Below are 18999 nucleotides of genomic sequence, written 5' to 3'. Positions count from 1 at the left end.
CTGAATATTTTTTACTAAGCCTGTCTATATGGGGAAGATGGATAGAGCATGTCTGTAAAGTTCAAGAAAATAGATTAATATTATGTATTTGAAGTTATGGTTTCTATATTTCTGTGTTTGATTCATATATCATAGGTTTTTATAAACAGAGGGTTCTGTAGACATTTCTTTAATTCTAAACGTAACTCACTGTAAGTTCATAGATTTAGAAACAATCTTACATGCCATAGCCAAAGGGCATCTATTCTACCAGGCACAAAATAATGGCATAGATTTGTTCATCTGAGACAAGTTAACACAGACCTTTGCATAACTTTTTAGAATCAAATCTATTAATATGAAAACTTACATATGAAAATTTCTCCTAAACAGAAATTTCCCAAGTATTATTATTATTAAATATAAATTAAATATGTGAGCTTTAAGATATTTTACCATTATTCAAAGTGGTTAATGTTCTTATTTGGAGCTGCATTATTTCCCAGAGGAACATATCTCCAAATCCATTAGATGATCAGTGAAAATCTAGGATTCAATGCATGCATTCATGCACTCATCCATTTTTTGGGGCAAATATTTACTGAGCACCTACTATGCTCCACATACTCCTCTGTACTCTAAAGAAACAGTAGCAAACAAAACAAATAATAACTGTCCTGTTGGGCCTTACAACATAGCAGAAAATTGTATTTTGGATAGTAAAAAATGATAAGGTTAAAAAATAGGTGGGAACGAGGGTGGGAAGTTTTTGGAGGATGCAGTTAAATTTCAGATTGGGTGGCCTGGAAGTGACTCATTAAGAAGGTAACATTGAGTAGTGACATGACTGAAAAGAAGGAGTGAGCTATGGAGCTATTTAGGAGAACATCCCAGACAAAGAGTGCAAAAGTCCTCTGGTTGATATATGCCTGATCTTTGTGATAAACAGAGTGAGTGGAAATCTGAGAGTAATAGATTAGTTAGAGTGGTGATAGTGTGTCTGGGGTGAAATTCATATCATATTAAGGACCTTGAATTTTGTTCAGAGTGAGATTACGAGGCATTGGATGGATTTGAGAAGGCAAGTGGTGCAGTCTAACCAGGTCCATCACTAGCTACCATGTTGAAAGTGGACTGAAGGAGGGCAAGGGTGGAAGTGGGGTGCAGTCAGAAAGATCCTGGTGGAAGATGGAGGCTTGGATCATGGTGTCTGTGAAAGTGGAGAGAAAATGTTGGTTTTGGACATATAATAATGATAGAGATGACAGGATTTGCTGAGGGAATTTTATTATACACCCAAGTACGTATTTCGTAAATTCAGAAATAATTCTTTTAACTATAGAAAAGTAGAGGAGGTATATATCAAACAGAAGATTTGAAACCTTTTTATACTATGAAAGGAAATCTGTCAAGGTAATTAAAGTATTCGATGATTAATATATAACACTTTCTGTTATATTTTAAAATAGCACTTCTTGTATATGTTTGATAAATATATATATGTGTTTAAATTCTTGATACATATTTATACGTATAAATTTAGGTATGTTTAATTAAGATAATAAAAAAGTCAACCTCGGAATTTACTGAATTAATTTTTATCTCTTGTAAAGCATCTGGTTAAAACTTAATGTCTTCCTTTTTTTCCATTTTTTTACATTTGTATTTGAAATAAAATATATCCTGAAGCTTCTTTGTTGGAAAAGAAGTAGCCTATTGGTTAAGAGAAATTTGAAAAGACAGTGAAATATTTTCTTAGAGAAGATTTGGTTGTATATATTTAAATAGAAAAAATGTAGGAGCCACTTTTATTCATTGTAATGTTTAATTATGTGAAATAGACCATCTTGTCTGTGCTCTATCAGTAGAGGGCAGCAAAGTTTCAAGTAGTGTGTTTTTCAGGTTCCTAGGGAGTTTTGCTAAGAGAAGTTTTTTCGTTGTTTCTCTTAAGAAGTTTGTTCTGGCTTTCCTTTTAATGAAGTACTTTGGTAGTATCACATAGGAATTTGCTTAAAAACCCTGTAGCTTTGGTTCACATATTTAGCGAACTGTTCCCTTAGGTACTATAGATGCTTTCTTAATGAGAACATGTATTTTTTCTTTCTGTAATTTAGGGAGTACCAGGGCCTGGAAAATATGACATTAAAAGTCAATTTCAGAAGGCCGAAAGTATGATACCAAGTGTAAATGATGCATCACCTGCTTTTCTTTCTCAATCCCAGGTAATGTTCTATAGTCATTTTCATACATAGAACATAAGAGATACAATGTGAAGCCAGCAACAAATCTGATGGTGTTTAGGGAGATCATAAAAAGAAAAGTGATATTTAAGCAAATTGGAAACAGACATAGATAGGGCAAATCATACTGCCAGAATTATATGGGTAAAATGAAATGAAATAAGATTATAATATTAACAGTAACATGCAAAGGTGAATATTTGAATTGAAACCATCTATTAAACATTTTAAATTTGTATATGTGAACGTTCAGTTTAGCTTATAAGAGATTTAGTCTGAGTTTTAAAATGTACTCTGCCAATGAATAAGTAGAGTATTAACATGTAATCTTTAAAGACATTCATATTTTTCAGAGAAGGTTCTGAAGGCTTTCTGTGGAGGGTGGGGATAGAACATATCTACAAATCTACAACTGCAACTAGGGTCTTTATTTGTGATACAAGAGTATATTTCACAGTAATTGTATCACATTTTCCAGGGTATATACCAAGGCGACTTGAAGGTATCTAAGATATTTCCATGGCAATTTAATACCAGCAAACTTTTATAATGTGGCAGCCTCTAGATCAAAGTAGTTGCAGTATTTATTCAACTATACTACATTCAGCTCTGATTATTTTAATTTATCTTAGGTTATTAGTTTAATTTATCTTAGGTATTAGGTTATTTAATTTATTTTAGGTTATCAGGAAGGTTATAAACTTTCACATGCCTAGGGGTTACTGTAGTTTCATTGTGCTTGAGGCACCTCCTTGGAGACAAGGAGATGAATTGCAGGTATATTTTTGGAGACATAATTAACATGACTTTTTAATGGGTTAGACATTGTGCTGAGGGACTGGGAAGAATCAAGAATGAATACCAGGTGTCTGCCTTGAGCGACTTGATACTATTTAAGGTACTTTATAAAACAGATGTGTGAGAATAGAATATTTTGAGTGTGTGTGTATGTGTGTCCTTGATTTTTAAAAAATATCACTTTCATAACTAGAGCCCTCAGTTCTTAAGCTGTTTCTATTCCTCTAATATATAGACCTTATTTGATATCATTTGGCATCAGTTACAAAATTTTGAATATATTTTCAGAAATCGAAAATATGATATAAACTTTAAGGGGATGATGAAGAAAACATAATTTTTGGTTTCTAGAATAGAATAGAATTTTCTATTTCTAGAAATAGACATTTTTCTAAATATTTATTTTAGTTAAGGAGTTCCTTTGTTTTTTATCTAAATGCATTGAATTTCTTAGCTCTTCAACTATTAGTTTTTAAAACATAAGATTTCTTTTATAACAATGGTGCTTAGTCTTGCTGTGTATTAAAAACACCTGGGAAATTTTAATACTTTTTTTTTGGAATTGAGATTTTTAAAATTAATAGATAATGTATTATTAGTCCCAGGGGTACAGGTCTGTGAATCATCAGGCTTACACACTTCACAGCACTCACCATAGCACATACCCTCCCCAATGTCCATAACCCAACCATCCTCTCCATACTCCCTCCCTGGCAACCCTCAATTTGTTTTGTGAGATTAAGAGTCTCTTACAGTTTGTCTCCCTCCCGATCCCATCTTGTTTCTTTTTTCCTTCCCTACCCCCAAACCCCCTATGTTGCCTCTCAAATTCCTCATATCAGGGAGTTAATATGATAATTGTCTTTCTCTGATTGACTTATTTCGCTCAGCATAATACCCTCTAGTTCCATCCAAGTCGTTGCAAATGGCAAGATTTCATTTCTTTTGATGGCTGCATAGTATTTCATTGTGTGTGTGTGTGTGTGTGTGTGTGTCTGTGTGTGTGTAAATATATACATACACACACACACATACATACCACATCTGCTTTATCCATTCATCTGTTGATGGACATCTAGGTTCTTTCCATAGTTTGTTTGGCTATTGTGGACATTGCTGCTATATAAACATTAGGGTGCATGTGCCCCTTCAGATCACTACATTTGTATCTTTAGGGTTAAAACCCAGTAGTGCAATTGCGGGGTCATAGGGTAGCTCTACTTTCAACTTTTTGAGGAGCCCCCATGTTTTTCAGAGTGGCTGCACCAGCTTGCATTCCCACCAACAGTGTAAGAGGATTCCCCTTTCTCCACATACTCGCCAGCATCTGTCGTTTCCTGACTTGTTAATTTTAGCCATTCTGACTGGTGTGAGGTGGTATCTCATTGTGGTTTTGATTTGTATTTCCTTGATGCCAAGTGATGTGGAGCACTTTTTCATGTGTGTGTTGGCTATCTGGATGTCATCTTTGCAGAAATGTCTGTTCATGTCCTCTGCCCATTTCTTGATTGGATTATTTGTTCTTTGGGTGTTGAATTTGCTAAGCTCTTTATAGATTTTGGATACTAGTCCTTTATCTGATATCTTATTTGCAAATATCTTCTCCCATTCTGTCAGTTGTCTTTTGGTTTTGTTGACTATTCCTTTGCTGTGCAAAAGCTTTTGATCTTGATGAAGTCCCAATAATTCATTTTTGCCCTTGCTTCCCTTGCCGTTGGTGATGTTCCTAGGAAGATGTTACTGTGGCTGAGGTCAAAGAGGTTGCTACCTGTGTTCTCCTCAAGGATTTTGATGGATTCCTTTCTCACATTGAGGTCCTTCATCCATTTTGAGTCTATTTTCATGTGTGGTATAAGGAAATGTCCCATTTTCCTGCATGTGGCTGTCCAATTTTCCCAGAACCATTTGTTGAAGAGACTTTTTTCCATTAGACATTCTTTCCTGCTTTGTCGAAGATTAGTTGACCACAGAGTTGAGGGTCTATTTCCGGGCTCTCTCTTCTGTTCCATTGATCTATATGTCTGTCTTTGTGCCAGTACCATACTTTCTTGATGATGACAGCTTTTTTTTTCTTTTTAAATTTTTTTTTTTTTAAATTTATTTGACAGACAGAGATCACAGGTAGGCAGAGAGGCAGGCAGAGAGAGAGGAAGGAAAGCAGGTTCCCTGCTGAGCAGAGAGCCCGATGCGGGGCTCAATCCCAGGACTCTGGGATCATGGCCTGAGCCGAAAGCCACTGAGCCACCCAGCTGCCCCGATGATGACAGCTTTGTAATAGAGCTTGAAGTCTGGAATTCTGATGCCACCAACTTTGGCTTTCTTTTTCAACATTTCTCTGGCTATTCAAAGTCTTTTCAAGTTCCATATAAATTTCAGGATTATTTGTTCCATTTCTTTGAAAAAAATGGGTGGGATTTTGATTGGGATTGCATTAAATCTGTAGATTGCTTTAGGTAGCATAGACATTGTCACAACATTTGTTCTTCCAATCCATGAGCATGGAACGTTTTTCCATTTCTTTGTGTCTTTCTCAATTTCTTTCATGAGTACTTTATAGTTTTCTGAGTATAGATTCTTTGCCTCTTTGGTTACATTTATCCCTAGGTATCTTATGGTTTTGGGTGCAACTGTAAATGAGATTAACTCCTTAATTTATCTTTCTTTTGTCTTGTTGTTGGTGTAAAGAAATGCAACTGATTTCTGTGCATTGATTTTATATCCCGACACTTTACTGAATTCCTGTACAAGTTCTAGCAGATTTGGAGTGGAGTCTTTTGGGTTTTCCACATAAAGTATCATATCATCTGCAAAGAGTGATAGTTTGACTTCTTCTTTGCCAAAATGGATGCCTTTAATTTCCTTTGGTTGTCTGATTGCTGAGGCTAGGACTTCTAGTACTATGTGGAATAGCAATGGTGATAATGGACATCCCTGCCATGTTCCTGATCTTAATGGAAAAGCTCTCAGTTTCTCTCCATTGAGAATGATATTCACTGTGGGGTTTTCATAGATGGCTTTGATGATATTGAGCTATATACCCTCTATCTCTATATATTGAAGAGTTTTGATCAAGAAATGATGCTGTACTTTGTCAAATGCTTTTTCAGCATCTGTTGAGAGTATCATATGGTTCTTCTCCTTTCTTTTATTAGTGTATTGTATCACACTGATTGATTTGCAGATGTTGAACCATACTTGCAGCCCTGGAATAAATCCCACTTGGTTGTGGTGGATAATCCTTTTAATGTACTGTTGAATCCTATTGGCTAGTATTTTGGTGAGAATTTTCGCATCTGTGTTCGTCAAGGATATTGGTCTGTAATTCTCTTTTTTGATGGGATCCCTGTCTGGTTTTGAGATCAAGGTGATGCTGGCCTCATAAAATGAGTTGGGAAGTTTTCCTTCCATTTCTATTTTTTGGCACAGTTTCAGGAAAATAAGAATTAATTCTTCTTTAAATGGGCTCTTGTTTGTTTGGAGATTTTTGATGACTGTTTCACTTTCCTTGCTGGTTATAGGTCTATTCAGGTTTTCTATTTCTTCCTGGTTCAGTTGTGGTAGTTTATATGTCTCTAGGAATACATCCATTTCTTCCAGATTATCAAATTTGCTAGTGTATAGTTGCTTCTAATATGTTCTTATAATTGCTTGTATTTCTTTGGTGTTGGTTGTGATCTCTCCTCTTTCATTCATGATTTTATTTATTTGGGTCCTTTCTCTTTTCTTTTTGATAAGTCTAGCCAGGGGTTTATCAATCTTATTCTTTCAAAGAACCAGCTCCTAGTTTCATTGATTTGTTCTTCTGTTTTTTTGATTTCTATTTCATTGATTTCTGCTGTGATATTTATTATTTCTCTTCTCCTGCTGGGTTTAGGCTTTCTTTGCTGTTCTTTGTCCAGCTCCTTTAGATGTAGGGTTAAATTGTGTATTTGAGACCTTTCTTGTTTCTTGAGAAAGACTTGTATCGCTACATATTTTCCTCTCAGGACTGCCTTTGCTGTGTCCCACAGATTTGAACAGTTGTGTTTTCATTATCATTTATTTCCATGATTTTTTTCAGTTCTTCTTTAATTTCCTGGTTGACCCATTCATTCTTTAGTAGGATGCTCTTTAGCCTCCATGTATTTGGGTTCTTTCCAACTTTCCTCTTGTGATTGAGTTCTAGCTTCAGAGCATTGTAGTCTGATAATATGCAGGGAATGATCCCAATCTTTTGGTACCAGTTGAGACCTGATTTGTGACCCGGGATGTGATCTATTCTGGAGAATGTTCCATGTGCACTAGAGAAGAATGTGTATTCTGTTGCTTTGGGATGCAGTGTTCTGAATATATCTGTGATGTCCATTTGGTCCAGTGTGTCATTAAAGGTCTTTATTTTCTTGTTGATGTTTTGCTTGGATGATCTGTCCATTTCAGTGAGGGGGTGTTAAAGTCCCCTCCTGTTATTGTATTATTGTTGATGTGTTTCTTTGATTTTGTTATTAATTGGTTTATATAGTTGGCTGTTCCCATGTTAGGCACATAGATATTGAAAATTGTTAGATCTTTTTGTTGGACAGACCCTTTGAGTATGATATCTTTTATTAGAGCCTTTGGCTTAAAATCTACTTGATCTGATATAAGAATTGTCACCCCAGCTTTCTTTTGATGTCCATTAGCATGGTAAATTGCTTTCCACGCCCTCACTTTAAATCTGGAGGTGTCTTTGGGTATAAAATGACTTTCTTGTAGACAGGTTTTGTTTTTTTATCCATTCTGATACTCTGTGTCTTTTGATTGTGGCATTTAGGCCATTTACATTCAGGGTAACTATTGAAAGGTATGAATTTAGTGCCACTGTATTGCCTGTAAGGTGACTGTTACCATATATTTTCTCTCTTCCTTTCTGGTCTACTAGTTTTAGGCTTTCTCTTTGCTTAGAGGACCCCTTTCAATATTTCTGGTAGGGCTGGTTTGGTGTTTACAAATTCTTTTAGTTTTTCTTTGTCCTGGAAGATTTTTATCTCTCTTTCTATTTTTAATGATAGCCGAGCTGAATATAGTATTCTTGGCTGCATGTTTTTCTCATTTAGGGCTCTGAATATATCATGCCAGTTCTTTCTGGCCTGCCAGGTCTTTGTGGATAAGTCTGCTGCCAATCTAATATTTTTACCATTGTATGTTACAGACTTCTTGACCCAGGCTGCTTTCAGGATTTTCTCTTTGTCGCTAAGACTTGTAAATTTTACTATTAGACGACAGGGTGTGGAGCTATTTTTATTGATTTCAAGGAGGGTTCTCTGCACCTCCTGGATTTTCATGCTTGTTCCCTTTGCCATATTAGGGAAATTCTCTACAATAATTCTCTCCAATATACGTTCTGCCCCCCTCTCTCTTATTTCTTCTTCTGGAATACCACTTATTCTAATATTGTTTCATCTTATGGTACCACTTATCTCTCGAATTATCCCCTTGTGGTCAAGTAGTTCTTTGTCTCCCTTTTGCTTAGCTTCTTTATTCTCCACGATTTGGTCTTCTATATCACTAATTCTCTCTTCTGTCTCATTTATCCTAGCAGTAAGAGCCTCTGTTTTTGATTGCATCTCATTAATAGCTTTTTTGATTTCAGCTTTGTTAGATTTTAGTTCTTTCATTTCTCCAGAAAGGGCTTTTATTTCTCCAGACAGGGTTTCTCTAATATCTTCCATGCCTTTTTTGAGCCTAGCTAGCACCTTTGGAATCGTCATTCTGAACTTTAGATTTGACATATTGCATATGTCCATATTGATTAGGTCTCCAGCCTTTGGTACTGCCTCTTGTTCTTTCCTCCCAAAATTTTAAAGAAAGAAAAATTTATATATATACAAAAATAAGAGTAAACGTGATGAAGGGATAGAATATGACTTTAGAGATGAAAGTTTTAAAAAAAATTCTAAAAAAGGAATTAATAAGATATGTTGGTTAGAAAAATAAAGCGGAGAGAATTTGCTCAGGTTGGAGACTAGAACAAAGCCCTGTGCTAGATTTAAGGTATAATTTGATCTATTAGAATAAATTGTATTCCAAAAATTTTTAGAAGAAAAAACCCTATATGTATAAAAAAAATAAAGTTAGATATAATGAAGGATAACATATGACTATAATAATGAAGGTTTAAAAACATTTTTTTTAAGCAAGGTATTGTTAAGATAAACTAGTTAAAAAATGTTAAAAGAGGAAAGAGGAAAAGTTAAAAAAATTAGAATAAGAAAAAATAAAATAAAAAAAAATTTAATTAACTTTGCAAGGCTAAAGAATCATGGGGATAAAGCCATGAATTCCATGCTTTGCTTTTCCCTCCTTGGAATTCTGCTGTTCTCCTTGATCAGTGAGCTTGGTCTTGGCTGGATGTTCTTGCTGATCATCTGGGGGAGGGCCTGTTGTAGTGATTCTCAAATGTCTTTGCCCGAGGGGGATGATTCTCAAATGTCTTTGCCCGAGGCGGAATTGCGCTGCCCTTGCCAGGGGCTGGGCTAAGAAATCTCCTTAGGTTTGTTGGCTCTTGGAGCTTTTGTTCCTTGAATGCTTTCCAAAGCGCTCTAAAGGATGAGAATGAAAATTGCAGCCTCCCAATCTCCAGCCCAGAGGAGCAGGGAGCTTGGGACCCCACTCCTCAGTATGCCCTCTGAGAAAAGCTCTCAGTGACTCCTGTCTCCCTGGTCTCCAGCCAAGCTCCGAGCTAACCCTGCCTGGTACACAGTCCCATTAGGAGTCTCCAAACCTGGCAGATCCAGCCACTCTGCTCTTCCAGCAGATAGAGGTGGGTCTCCCCAGATCTGCCTCTTGTGGGGTCTTTGCTCAAAAAGCAGTGGTCTGACTGTGCTGCGGATTACATTTTAAGGTAACCCCCTAGCTGAGAACTCACTCTTTGGCTCTATCTCCATAGCCGGTTTCCCGGCTCTGATACCTGTGAGCTCTGCTACACTCAGACACCCCAAATCTTTCAGTGACCCTGCGGGACCTGAGACCACACTGTCCCCACGAGGGCTCCACCCCTGCTTAGCCTCTGGAGTGATGTCCCTCAGTGGAGCAGACTTTTAAAAGTTCGTATTTTGTGCTCCATTGCTGCACTTCTTGCTAGGAGCCGGCCCCTCCACCCGTGGTCTATCTTCTTGTCACTTTGGATTCACTTCTCTGCACATTCTATCTTTCAGAAAGTGGTTGATTTTCTATTTCTAGAATTACTCCTCTTCTCATCGATCTCCTGTTGGGTTTGTAGGTATTTGGAATGGTTTGATAACTATCTAGCTGAACTCCTGCGACCTGATGTCATTTCAGTCTGCTACTCCTCTGTGATCTTGACTCCTTGAAATTTTAACACAGTTTCATACTCACTTGCCTTATTTCCTCTTTTCCAGAGACTGATTAGATTCATCCAGAATCAAGCCTAGCCATCAGTACTCCTTTTGTATGAGAAAGAAAGGAAATTCAGAAACATACATATGATGCTGCAATAAGTAGAAAGGTGCATATATCTTTTCAAGTTAGTGTTTTGTTTTCCCTAGCTAAGTACCCAGTAGTAGAAATGCTAGATCATACGACTAATTTTATTTTTAATTTTTCAAGGAAACTCCACACTGTTTTCCACAGTGGCTGCATCAATTTACATTCCCACCAATAGTGCATGAGGATTCCTTTTTCTCCACATCCTCACCAATATGTTATTTCTTGTCTTTTTGATTCTAGCAATTCTGACAGGTTTAAGTTTGTGATCTTGATTTGCATTTCCCTGATGATTAGTGATGAACATCTTTTCCTGTGTCTGTTGGGCATTTATATGTCTTTGGAAAATGTCTGTTTGGAAGTTTTTATTGCAACACTATTTGCAATAGTCAAGATATGGAGGTTACCCAAGTGTCCATTAGTAGATGAATGGATAAATTAGTGGCGTGCACACACACACACACACGCGCGCGCACACTGCACTGGAATATAAGCTGTAAAAAAGAATGAGATCTTGCCATCTGCTATGACATGAATGGACATAGAGGTTATAATGCTAAGATAAATAAGTCAGACAGAGAAAGACAAATACCATATGAGTTCATTTGTATGTCGAATTTAAGAAACAAAACAAATGAACTAATAAGGAAAAAAAGAGACAAACAATTACCACCCCCCTCCCAGACTCTTACATATAGAGAATAAACTTGTGGTTGTTAGAGGGGAGATAGGTGGGAGGATGAATGAAGTAAAGGAGATTAAGAATATACTTATCTTGATGAGCACTGAGTAATATATAGAATAATACAACCCTTATATTGTACACCTGAAACATACCCATATCTGCTTATTTTTATATAAACACATAAAGTATAAACCAGAAAACAATGAAGTTGGTTACCTACAAGGGATGATAAAGAGATGGAGTGTAAGTGCTAGTATATTGCAGGAGTTCATTTCTGTTGGCTTGCAGGAACCAACTGTTAATTTTTCTGGTTTTGCATGTTGGTTGATGTTATAATGGTAGTGTGAGATTAGCCACGTGGTGGTGTGACTAATAATTTCCATACCATGAAAATAAGCAAATGTTATAAGTTTGGATGGTTTTCCTCTAGTGGTGCAGCATCCGTGGTGTAGAAAGGAAATGAAGGGAGGGTCATGTATTTGAGTATACTTTTTGAAATACATATTTGTCTTTTAGAATCATGTCAGTGTTCCATATAGTCAAAAATAAAAATAAATAGATAAGAATGGGAAGGCTTAAAAAAAACCCTAAAACTGAAAGTGAATGGAAACAAATGTACCATTGTATTCCAAGTGAATACTTATAACCACATTGAAGGGGGAAAAAGAATAACCATGTAACCGCAGTGTTTGACTACACATCATTCTTGAATAGGATGAAGTTGGAAGGGATAGTGAGTGCAAGAATTACAAACAAATTCTGAATTCTTTTTTGAAGGTTGGCTTATTATAGTGGCATGGGTGAGGCAATAATGAAACTATTTTAGATGTATAACACTGAACAAAAACTCAGTATTGCGAATCAGCATTTTCACTTGGAAGAAGGTACATACAAATATGGCTTGGGGGAGGTGGAAAAGGTCTAGATTTGAATTGAAGGTTTGATGTGAACTCATGATTCCTTTTATATATATATATATACACACACACACATACATACAAATACATATATACACATACATATATATATGTATATGTATGTGTGTGTGTATAGATATAGGTGTAGGTAATATAGATATATAGATATGTATCCCAGCTTGCTAAGTATGTAAAGAAGCAGGGACTGGGCAAAGTAGGTGGAAGATGAACCTGAACAAACAAAAAAAAAGATGATGGCATATCATAGGGACATATGAACCAAATTAAAGGGCTGCCTACTGGTAAAAAGAAACACAGATATTAATTATAAATAGTTAAAACTGGTATTCATATTTCCATATGGACTATAAATACATAAATAAGTGGATAAATAAGTAGATAAATGATGAAATGAATAATTTGGGGGGGAAGAGGGCTCTCACTTACATTAGAATGTTGAGTGCTTACTGATAAATGCAGAAGGAATATTCAGTTTTATAAAATTAAATGACCACTGAGGTTCAAGAACATCATGTATCCCTAGAAATGATATTTTGAGGAAGAAAGCTACATCACCTGTTTAGTATGCTGCTCAGAAATGCATAACCTGAATATAATCGTGAGAGAAGTCCCAACTAATGAAGGCTTAATTTTTTTTTAAATTTTTTATTTTTTATAAACATATATTTTTATCCCCAGGGGTACAGGTCTGTGAATCGCCAGGTTTACACACTTCACAGCACTCACCAAAGCACATACCCTCCCCAATGTCCATAACCCCACCCCCCTTCTCCCAACCCCCCTCCCCCAGCAACCCTCAGTTTGTTCTGTGAGATTAAGAGTCACTTATGGTTTGTCTCCCTCCCAATTCCATCTTGTTTCATTGATTCTTTTCCTACCCTCTTAAGCCCCCATGTTGCATCACCACTTCCTCATATCAGGGAGATCATATGATAGTTGTCTTTCTCCATTTGACTTATTTCACTAAGCATGATACGCTCTAGTTCCATCCATGTTGTCGCAAATGGCAAGATTTCATTTCTTTTGATGGCTGCATAGTATTCCATTGTGTATATATACCACATCTTCTTGATCCATTCATCTGTTGATGGACATTCTAGTTTGGCTATTGTGGACATTGCTGCTATAAACATTCGGGTGCATGTGCCCCTTTGGATCGCTACATTTGTATCTTTAGGGTAAATACCCAGTAGTGCAATTGCAGGGTCATAGGGCAGTTCTATTTTCAACATTTTGAGGAACCTCCATGCTGTTTTCCAGAGTGGCTGCACCAGCTTGCATTCCCACCAACAGTGTAGGAGGGTTCCCCTTTCTCCACATACTCGCCAGCATCTGTCAATTCCTGACTTGTTGATTTTAGCCATTCTGACTGGTGTGAGGTGATACCTCATTGTGGTTTTGATTTGTATTTCCCTGATGCCGAGTGATATGGAGCACTTTTTCATGTGTCTGTTGGCCATCTGGATGTCTTCTTTGCAGAAATGTCTGTTCATGTCTTCTGCCCATTTCTTGATTGGATTATTTGTTCTTTGGGTGTTGAGTTTGCTAAATTCTTTATAGATTTTGGACACTAGTCCGTTATCTGATATGTCGTTTGCAAATATCTTCTCCCATTCTGTCAGTTGTCTTTTGATTTTGTTAACTGTTTCCTTTGCTGTGCAAAAGCTTTTGATCTTGATGAAATCCCAATAGTTCATTTTTGCCCTTGCTTCCCTTGCCTTTGGCGTTGTTTCTAGGAAGATGTTGCTGTGGCTGAAGTCGAAGAGGTTGCTGCCTGTGTTCTCCTCAAGGATTTTGATGGATTCCTTTCGCACATTGAGGTCCTTCATCCATTTTGAGTCTATTTTTGTGTGTGGTTTAAGGAAATGGTCCAATTTCATTTTTCTGCATGTGGCTGTCCAATTTTCCCAACACCATTTATTGAAGAGGCTTTTTTCCATTGGACATTCTTTCCTGCTTTGTCGAAGATTAGTTGACCATAGAGTTGAGGGACTATTTCTGGGCTCTCTATTCTATTCCATTGATCTATGTGTCTGTTTTTGTGCCAGTACCATGCTGTCTTGATGATGACAGCTTTGTAATAGAGCTTGAAGTCCGGAATTGTGATGCCACCAACGTTGGCTTTCTTTTTCAATATCCCTTTGGCTATTCGAGGTCTTTTCTGGTTCCATATAAATTTTAGAATTATTTGTTCCTTTTCTTTGAAAAAGATGGATGGTACTTTGATAGGAATTGCATTAAATGTGTAGATTGCTTTAGGTAGCATAGACATTTTCACAATATTTATTCTTCGAATCCAGGAGCATGGAACATTTTTCCATTTCTTTGTGTCTTCCTCAATTTCTTTCATGAGCACTTTATAGTTTTCTGAGTATAGATTCTTAGCCTCTTTGGTTAGGTTTATTCCTAGGTATCTTATGGTTTGGGGTGCAATTGTAAATGGGATGGACTCCTTCATTTCTCTTTCTTCTGTCTTGTTGTTGGTGTAGAGAAATTCAACTGATATCTGTGCATTGATTTTATATCCTGACACTTTATTGAATTCCTGTACAAGTTCTAGCAGTTTTGGAGTGGAGTCTTTTGGGTTTTCCACATATAGTATCATGTCATCTGCGAAGAGTGATAGTTTGACTTCTTCTTTGCTGATTTGGATGCCTTTAATTTCCTTTTGTTGTCTGATTGCTGAGGCTAGGACTTCTAGTACTATGTTGAATAGCAGTGGTGATAATGGACATCCCTGCCGCGTTCCTGACCTTAGAGGAAAAGCTTTCAGTTTTTCTCCATTGAGAACGATATTTGCGGTGGGTTTTTCATAGATGGCTTTGATGATATTGAGGTATGTGCCCTCTATCCCTACACTTTGAAGAGTTTTGATCAGGAAGGGATGCTATAATTTGTCAAATGCTTTTTCAGCATCTATTGAGAGTATCATATGGTTCTTGTTCTTTCTTTAATTGATGTCTTGTATCACATTGACTGATTTGCGGATGTTGAACCAACCTTGCAGCCCTGGAATAAATCCCACTTGGTCGTGGTGAATAATCCTTTTAATGTACTGTTGAATCCTATTGGCTAGTATTTTGGTGCGAATTTTCGCATCTGTGTTCATCAAGGATATTGGTCTATAGCTCGCTTTTTTGATGGGATCCTTGTCTGGTTTTGGGATCAAGGTGATGCTGGCCTCATAAAATCAGTTTGGAAGTTTTCCTTCCATTTCTATTTTTTGGCACAGTTTCAGGAGAATACGAATTAGTTCTTCTTTAAATATTTGGTAGAATTCCCCCGGGAAGTCGTCTGGCCCTGGGCTTTTGTTTGTTTGGAGATTTTTAATGACTGTTTCAATCTCCTTACTGGTTATGGGTCTGTTCAGGCTTTCTATTTCTTCCTGGTTCAGTTGTGGTAGTTTATATGTTTCTAGGAATGCATCCATTTCTTCCAGATTGTCAAACTTGTTGGTGTAGAGTTGCTCATAGTATGTTCTTATAATAGTTTGTATTGCTTTGGTGTTAGTTGTGATCTCTCCTCTTTCATTCATGATTTTATTTATTTGGGTCCTTTCTCTTTTCTTTTTGATAAGTCTGGCCAGGGGTTTATCAATCTTATTAATTCTTTCAAACAACCAGCTCCCAGTTTCGTTGATTTGTTCTATTGTTTTTTGGTTTCTATTTCATTGATTTCTGCTCTGATCTTTATGATTTCTCTTCTCCTGCTGGGCTTAGGGTTTCTTTCTTGTTCTTTCTTCAGCTCCTTTAGGTGTAGGGTTAGGTTGGGTACCTGAGACCTTTGTTGTTTTTTGAGAAAGGCTTGTAATGCTATATATTTTCCTCTCAGGACTGCCTTTGTTGTGTCCCACAGATTTTGAACCGTTGTATTTTCATTATCATTTGTTTCCATGATTTTTTTCAATTCTTCTTTAATTTCCCGGTTGACCCATTCATTCTTTAGAAGGATGCTGTTTAGTCTCCATGTATTTGGGTTCTTTCCAAACTTCCTCTTGTGGTTGAATTCTAGCTTCAGAGCATTGTGGTCTGAAAATATGCAGGGAATGATCCCAATCTTTTGATACTGGTTGAGTCCTGATTTAGGACCGAGGATGTGATCTATTCTGGAGAATGTTCCATGTGCACTAGAGAAGTATGTGTATTTTGTTGCTTTGGGATGAAATGTTCTGAATATATCTGTGATGTCCATCTGGTCCAGTGTGTCGTTTAAGGCCTTTATTTCCTTGTTGATCTTTTGCTTGGATGATCTGTCCATTTCAGTGAGGGGAGTGTTAAAGTCCCCTACTATTATTGTATTATTGTTGATGTGTTTCTTTGATTTTGTTATTAATTGGTTTATATAGTTGGCTGCTCCCACGTTGGGGGCATAGATATTTAAAATTGTTAGATCTTCTTGTTGGACAGACCCTTTGAGTATGATATAGTGTCCTTCCTCATCTCTTATTATAGTCTTTGGCTTAAAATCTAATTGATCTGATATAAGGATTGCCACTTATGCTTTCTTCTGATGTCCATTAGCATGGTAAATTCTTTTCCACCCCCTCACTTTAAATCTGGAGGTGTCTTCGGGCTTAAAATGAGTTTCTTGGAGGCAACATGTAGATGGGTTTTGTTTTTTTATCCATTCTGATACCCTGTGTCTTTTGATTGGGGCACTAGCCCATTAACATTCAGGGTAACTATTGAGAGATATGAATTTAGTGCCACTGTATTGCCTGTAAGGTGACTGTTACTGTATATTGTCTCTGTTCCTTTCTGATCTACCACTTTTAGTCTCTCTCTTTGCTTAGAGGACCCCTTTCAATATTTCCTGTAGAGCAGGTTTGGTGTTTGCAAATTCTTTCAGTTTTTGTTTGTCCTGGAAGCTTTAATCTCTCCTTCAATTTTCAATGGTAGCCTAGCTGGATATAGTATTCTTGGCTGCATGTTTTTCTCGTTTAGTGCTGAAAATATCATGCCAGCTCTTTCTGGCCTGCCAGGTCTCTGTGGATAAGTCAGCTGCCAATCTAATATTTTTACCATTGTATGTTACAGACTTCTTTTCCCGGGTTGCTTTCAGGATTTTCTCTTTGTCACTGAGACTTGTAAATTTTACTATTGGGTGACGGGGTGTGGGCCTATTCTTATTGATTTTGAGGGGCGTTCTCTGAACCTCCTGAATTTTGATGCTCATTCCCTTTGCCATATTGGGGGAATTCTCCCCAATAATTCTCTCCAGTATACCTTCTGCTCCCCTCTCTCTTTCTTCTTCTTCTGGAATCCCAATTATTCTAATGTTGTTTCGTCTTATGTTGTCACTTATCTCTCGAATTCTCCCCTCGTGGTCCAGTAGCCGTTTGTCCCTCTTTTGCTCAGCTTCTTTATTCTCTGTCATTTGGTCTTCTATATCGCTAATTCTTTCTTCTGCGTCATTTATCCTAGCAGTGAGAGCCTCCATTTTTGATTGCATCTCATTAATAGCTTTTTTAATTTCAACTTGGTTAGATTTTAGTTCTTTTATTTCTTCAGAAAGGACTTTTATATCTCCCGAGAGGGTTTCTCTAATATCTTCCATGCCTTTTTCGAGCCCGGCTAGAACCTTGAGAATTGTCATTCTGAACTCTAGATCTGACATATTACCAATATCTGTATTGATTAGGTCCCTAGCCTTCGGTACTGCCTCTTGTTCTTTTTTTTTGTGGTGAATTTTTCCGCCTTGTCATTTTGTCCAGATAAGAGTATATGAAGGAGCAAGTAAAATACTAAAAGGGTGGCAATAACCCCAGGAAATATGCTTTAACCAAATCAGAAGAGATCCCAAATCATGAGGGGGGAGAAAGGGGATAAAAAGAAGTTTAAAACGAAAGAAAGGAAAAAAAATAGAAAAAAATAATTAAAAAAAAACGAATAAAGAAAAATATAAAAAAGAAAAAAATATATATTAGATAAACTAGTTAAAAAACGTTAAAAAAGAAAAGGGTAAAAGTTAAAAAAAATTTTAGCAGAAGAAGAGAAAAAAAATGAAAAAGAAAAAAATTAAATTAACTGCAAGACTAAAAAAAATCACAGGGAGAAAGCCATGAGTTCCGTGCTTTGCTTTCTCCTCCTCTGGAATTCCGCTGCTCTCCTTGGTATTGAAACAACACTCCTTGGTAGGTGAACTTGGTCTTGGCTGGATTTTTTGTTGATCTTCTGGGGGAGGGGCCTGGTGTAGTGATTCTCAAGTGTCTTTGCCCCAGGCGGAATTGCACCGCCCTTACCAGGGGCCGGGCTGAGTAATCCGCTAGGGTTTGCTTTCAGGAGCTTTTGTTCCCTGAGCGCTTTCCGTAGAGTTCCAGAGGACGGGAATACAAATGACGGCCTCCTGGTCTCCAGCCCAGAGGAGCCGAGAGCCCGGGGCCCCACTCCTCAGTGCGCCTTCAGAGAACAGCGCCCAGTTACTCCTGTCTGCCTGACCTCTGGCCGCGCTCCGAGCTCACCAAGCCTGCGGCCGGTTCAAGGTAACACCGAGCTGTGAGCTTACTGTCGGCTCTGTCTCTGTAGCCGGCTTTCCCATTCCAATACCCGCACGCTCTGCGACACTCAGACACCCCCGATCCTTCTGTGACCCTGCAGGACCTGAGGCCATGCTGACCCTGCGTGGGCTTCGCCCTGGTTTAGCCTCTGGAGCGATGTCCCTCAGCGGAACAGACTTAAAAGTCCTGATTTTGTGCTCTGTTGCTCTGCAGCTTGCCGGGAGCCGGCCCCTCCCCCCGGGGTCTATCTTCTCGTAGCTTTGTATTCACTTCTCTGCCAGTCCTACCTTTCAGAAAGTGGTTGTTTTTCTATTTCTATTATTGCTGTTCTTCTTCTCTTCAATCGGCTGATGGATTTGCCGGTGTTTGCAATCTTTAGATAAGCTATCTAGCTGATCTCCT

The 18999-nt window shown here is 37.5% G+C and overlaps 1 protein-coding gene across 2 annotated transcripts in view; it reads left to right on the top strand.

Moving 5' to 3' along the window:
* Positions 1 to 18999, top strand: part of STPG2 (sperm tail PG-rich repeat containing 2) — a 582130-nt gene that overhangs the window by 137551 nt on the left and 425580 nt on the right. For both annotated transcript variants that reach the window (XM_032332948.1, XM_032332947.1), the window contains exon 8: positions 2094 to 2201. In XM_032332948.1, coding sequence (XP_032188839.1) covers positions 2094 to 2201 — 108 coding nt within the window. The remainder of the gene's footprint in view (positions 1 to 2093; positions 2202 to 18999) is intronic.

Source organism: Mustela erminea, chromosome 2, assembly GCF_009829155.1.
Source record: "Mustela erminea isolate mMusErm1 chromosome 2, mMusErm1.Pri, whole genome shotgun sequence".
In the NCBI taxonomy this organism is placed as follows: Eukaryota; Metazoa; Chordata; class Mammalia; order Carnivora; family Mustelidae; genus Mustela; species Mustela erminea.
The sequence above is the reverse complement of the archived record's forward strand: the minus strand, read 5'-3'. Positions and strand labels throughout refer to the sequence as shown.